Raw genomic sequence first — 5,773 nt, forward strand, 5'->3', positions numbered from 1 at the left:
TATTTATTATATTTAGTATATTTTTATAATTTTATATAATTGAATTGATTAAGTTATAAAACAATTAAGTTAACTAAATTTCATTACGCTATAATTTTATATTTGCATCATTGATTTAAAGATAACCAATTGAAAAATACAACATTTGAATATTCATTAATGAAAACTCAATTGAAAATTTTGAAATTTATCAACAATTTGAAATTTAGTTAAGTTTTAAGAAAAAAATATTTAGAATGTATTTGAGTTTATTAAAACATTTCAGGTAAAAAATTAATAAATACGGAAAGTTGTAAATTCAAAGTTGTGACGAATTTATTTGATAAAAACTAGTGGATTGTATGTGCATGTTTGTCCTTTTTTCTGTATAAATAATTAATTTAATTAAAAAAAATAACTAAATTTGAATGAATAATAAATTGAAAAATAAAATAATAAAAATTATTATTTTAGTTTAGAAATAATTAAACTTAAATTAACAGTTAAAAAAATAAAAATAGAAATATAATTATTTTAATTCAAAATAACATTATTTGAAAAGAAGTAAAAAATAACCTTACAGAAAAAGGAAATTCCTTTACTTATATATGTATAAATCTTTTGAGACCAATTAAAATATTTAAAACAGTTATAAAGGACTTCCGGGAGATGTAAAAGGTACAAATAAATATATAATAAACATCAAATAAATATGTTCATAAAAAAAATTGTACCAGCTAAGTGTGCCACACAAGATTACACTCACTATTCACATTCTGACATTTTAGCTTTATTAATGATAGGGTCCACTGTAAGTTACAAAATCATCATGTTTTTATTCTTGTAAAAAATTACTGAATAATAACATTTTAGATTTTTCCAGTAAATTCATGGTAACTGTTGACATGTATATAAAAAAAGATCAGAAATATTTTCCAGCACTACAAGGATACAATAATAAATAATAATAATTTAAGCAACGCATTTATTATTAGATTAAAAATAAAAAAGTGAGTAACATTATTTCTTGAGAAATTAGCAAATAATCAAAATTATTAAATATTCTTTAATGTTTTTAAAATATTCCTTTGAAAAATAAATAATTTAAATAACATTTAAATCTATTAAATTTAATATGCCAAAAAATCATGCTTCAATGAATGCAAAATAAATTAACCAATGCATTTATATTAAATTAAAAAAAAGTAACAGTATTTCTTGAGAAATTAGCAAATAATCAAAATTAATAAATACTCTTTAATGTTTTTAAAATATTCCTTTCAAAATTAAATAATTTAAATAACATTTAAATCTTTTAAATTTAATATACCAAAAAATCATGCTTCAGTGAATGCAAATATTTAATACAAATTTAAATGCTATTTAACTGATATCTCTGGCTCCATATCCACACCTAACCTAACGTTTCATTATAATAACTGGAATCAAATGAGGAAAAATTATATTCATTATTCAAAGCACATTTCATCACTGTAAAGTTATTATGTACAACCAGAGAAAAGAAAAAAAGCACTAAGAAATAATCAAGATGATAAGCATATGTTATAAATGATAATAATGGCAGCTTTGAATCCAACTATCAATATTTAGTAGACCTTAAATGAATTCATTCAATTGATGCAAATTCAATCAATAGAAAAAATCATTAATTAATTGAAGAAAACCAAGACAGATTTGTAAAAAAAATAAAATGGGAGAATTGGAGATAATGATTCATTAACAGTATTGCAGAAAAAAAGAAGGCAAAAATGTCAGAAATTGGAGAATTTTCTATTAACTTTCCTAGTAAGACAGCATGACCTTTTCCATTTACATTCATAACCCCTGGCCAATATCACTAAACAAATAATCCTATCCTTAAAAGAACCTAAAATTATCATCATCTATCATTCCATTTACAAAACCCTTAGGAAAAAATAACAAATTATACTGAAATGGAGACAATTTCACCAATTACGCTAAACCAACTTAGATTGATATATTGAGATCAATCCTAGGTTTTTTCATGGATGGAATAGGAACAAGAGAGTTGCACCTAGGACACTTAGGATTGTTCTTCATGATCATCACATATGATAGACAACCAGGGCACCCTGCAGCCATCGGAGAAGAAGCCAGCTTCTCTTCACTATCTTCCTCTTGAGTGTTTTCCCTGATTGAAGAAGAGGATGAAGAATAAGAGGGTGATGATGCTGAGAGTGTTGGCTTCAAAAATGAAGTGCGTTTCTTGATAATAGGCTCTTTCTCTGCCCTCTCCAGTGCAGACTTAACCTTGTCAAGGGTGCACACACTTTGGTAGTTGCTTGAGGGCAATGAGGATGAAACAAGTTTCAAGTCCAAGCTTGATTCATCAAAGAGGTTCAATAGAACATTGGATGATGAAGACGAAGATGGGAAATTTAGGTCCTGAAGCTTTGGCCCTGCTGACTTTGCATTGAGTTTCTGATCAGATACTGGTGGAGACCCTATTGTGGTGGTGTTGCACTTCTGAAGATACACTTTCCCTGACTGCACCATAACAATTTCAACAACCACCCAAAGTTTAATTACACAACTATAAAGTGATTTTGATTTTGATTTTCATACTTATCATCATAGTAAGTTTCATGAAAGAAGGAAATTTGTAAGAACAAAAATGAGATCACTAACTAAAAGAATTCACATGGGTTGTAGGAATTAATTGATCAAAATACAAACAAACAAATAAAACAAGTTAATTGAGAGATGCAGAAGAATGAAATTTCATATGAAGGGTGTGAATGAATCTATGGGGGGAGTTCAGAAATGACATCATGGAAAATAAAGCTTGGATACCAGAAAAATGAATCCTATACACTCAGCTTTATGAGAAATAAATACAAAGGTACAAAGGGGGAGAAAATTGAGTAATTACAAACCTGATGTTACATTAAAAGGCAAAAGTTTAACAATACCACAAAAGAAAAAAGTAATAAAAAATCACCGACTGAAAAGTTTTGAATTTTATCCTTTTCTTCTAAAAACAATAATGTTCTGTTTATTATCATCACAAACCATGAAAGCAAATAGCAAAACTTCCAAATCAGAGCACAACAATGAACGCATGAACATATTCCGTTCATAAATAATAATCAAATCAAAATCATAAACAATAAAAGAATAAAATAAAACATAAAGCCTCCCAGTCGAAGAATTCTACAGCACGAACGAACTCCATAAGAACAAAGCAAAAATCTGAAACGGGTGAAGCAAGGAAAACAAAAAAACAGAACACAGTGGTTTCATTCCGTCGTTAATTTTGCATCGAAAACGCGACACAAACCAAGGGAATTTCCGATTAAGGAATAGTGACTTTTTCCAGTGAAAGAGAAAGGTTTTATTTTTCTTTTCCTTTTTATTATAATATTTTCTCGGGAAAAATAAAATCCAGAAAAACTGAACAAACCTGAAGGTCAAGGCGTTTTTCCCAGCCAGAAGGAACCTGCAAATCGAGGTCCAATTCCTGGGATTCAATTGAGGACCCACCAAGAAGGTCGCGGGTAATCAGAGCCGTTGATTTCTCACCGAGTGATTCGTTTCCGACGGTTCGATGTTGCTCCTCTTTGTAGCCACCACCCATGACCCGAATCAGAGAGCTAACTTCAGCAGCCATTGCTGCGCGTTCTCACAGAGGATTTGGAGAGAGAGAGAGAGAGAGAGAGAGAGAGAGAAAGAAGATAGAAAGAAAGGAAAACAGAGAAAAAAGCAGAGGGTGTGTGTGTGAGTTCCTTCCTTTGTGTGACTGTGAGAGATTTATATATGCCAATAAAGATAGGTGATGGTACGTTACAGTAAAATTAAAAGACAAAAAAAATCCTGATTGAATTAAATTAAATTAAATTATATTAAATTCAGTTTTCTGGCTTTGGTAGTATCGTGGGTTTTGAATTTTAAAATGAATTTGATTAAATTTTAATTAATTGTTTCATTTAATGTGGAGGGGTATTAATTAATGGGTAGTGGAGGAGTGGGAAGAGAATTCAAGAAAAGGGTGGCATGTAAAGTAATGGGAGCATTTAATGCATAGAATAGTAGTAGTTGTGCCCTAATCCGGTAATTTCTTAATTTAAATCATTTATTCACCCTCTTTCAATTTTTGGGTAATATGATTATCACAAGAATTAATAATGGTCATAATGGCATATAATGTCTTTTTGTATTTATTCTCTTATTTACTTATTTTTTTTATTAATATATATGTATACAACTTTTTAATGGTTTTAAGCTCATAAATGAACTTTGGACCTTGTGGATGTGTGACGTTCGATTTGTATTATCAAACCCTCATTAAATTTTCGTTGAATACTTCTTTGACACGTATGAGATCAAAGAAGCTAAAATTGGGCACCAGACTCCACCATTTCTTTCTTCTTTGTCTTTGCTTTTTCTTCATTTTCACAAAAATTTAGATAAAGCAATAACCACATTATAAATTAACAAAATTAATACGTCACACCATCCTGGATTTAATTTGAATCTCGGTATATTTTAATTTAAAATATGTCACTTTGAATTATCTTGGTATTGTAGGATTTCATATGTTTTTCTTAATGATAATAATTGTATTGTTGTTTTTAGGAATTTTATATATTAATGCAGTATATATTAGATATATAAATATCTGTAATGTATAACTTTGCTTTATTGAATTAAAAATATTTAAATTTAAACTGCCGGGAGATAACTTTTTAATAGCGCATGTCTAACTACTAAATAAATTACCAAAATAACTATTATCTGTAGTGTATTATTTATATTTATTATTTATGGTATAATTGCAAATTTACGATAATGTAATGGTAATAAATATTGTATAATATTTACTTTAAAATAGTAACAGAAACGAGATATTAATAATAATAATTATTATTAAAACTTAAATAATTAATTAATTACTTTAAGCGCTTGCATAAAATTAATTTTATTCGTTTCTAAGTGTTTATTAGCATTAAATTCTAAGAGAATAAATTGCAAATTTCTGAAATTAGGAAAGACTCGTTAATAGTTTTTTTAAGACTAGTTGGTAAGTTAACTTTTGATAAATTATTAGTTCATGAGTTTCGAGGGGATATATTAACTTATTTTATTGGAAATGTTTAATAAACTAACTAATAAAGTATTTAGTAATGGTACAATAATATTAAAAGATGTGTGTTTTAGATAAAAATATACTATTATATAATTATAATTTTTATTTTTCTAATAAATTAGTATTAAATATTTTAATAATTTCATTTATTTTTGAAAGATATATAGATTTTTTTTCATAATTTAAATGAGTTTATGTAATTGAGTATTAATCTAAATTCATTTTTATTTATTTTAAAAGGTTTAATCCTTTTCGACATCCCTATTTATGTACGAATGTCTCAGTCCTCGTTTTCTAAAGTGTATCAAAATGGTCCTTAATTTTGAAAATTGATATCAATTGAGTCCTTTCCGTTAAGTTGGTTGGACGGCGTTAAAAAAATTGATGAGTGGATGCTGAGATGACGAACGAACGCTCGTCCACCAGCGAACGAACGCTCGTCCACTAGCGAACGAACGCTCGTCGACCACCGAACGAACGCTCGTCGACCACCGAACGAACGCTCGTCGACCACCGAACGAACGCTCGTCCAGTGTGGAATGAACGGTCGTCCAGCAGTAAGAGGTCGACGAGCGTTCGTTCTCTGGTGGACGAGCGTTCGTTCGCTGGTGGACGAGCGTTCGTTCGCTGGTGGACGAGCGTTTGTTCGTCATCTCAGCATCCACT

The 5,773-nt window shown here is 29.0% G+C and overlaps 1 protein-coding gene across 1 annotated transcript; it reads right to left on the bottom strand.

Annotated features, from left to right (window-relative positions):
• Positions 1–1,751: 1,751 nt before the first annotated feature.
• Positions 1,752–3,750, bottom strand: LOC148201437 (uncharacterized). Its single transcript, XM_088108605.1, has 2 exons — positions 3,425–3,750; positions 1,752–2,508 (listed from the first exon to the last, which is right to left on the bottom strand). Exons 1-2 carry the CDS (start codon positions 3,629–3,631, stop codon positions 1,969–1,971), a joined length of 747 nt encoding a protein of 248 aa, XP_087964731.1. The 5' UTR covers positions 3,632–3,750; the 3' UTR covers positions 1,752–1,968.
• Positions 3,751–5,773: the final 2,023 nt, after the last annotated feature.

The sequence above is a fragment of the Vigna umbellata genome, chromosome 3 (genome assembly GCF_029865625.1).
Source record: "Vigna umbellata cultivar VRB3 chromosome 3, Vumbellata_1.0, whole genome shotgun sequence".
Lineage (NCBI taxonomy): Eukaryota > Viridiplantae > Streptophyta > Magnoliopsida > Fabales > Fabaceae > Vigna > Vigna umbellata.

Excerpts from the sequence above, each read along its gene's own strand:
- LOC148201437 (XM_088108605.1), bottom strand. The coding sequence starts at position 3,631 with ATGGCTGCTGAAGTTAGCTCTCTGATTCGGGTCATGGGTGGTGGCTAC. Across the intron at positions 2,509-3,424 it reads AAAAACGCCTTGACCTTCAG|TCAGGGAAAGTGTATCTTCA; the intron begins GTTTGTTCAGTT and ends GTTATGGTGCAG.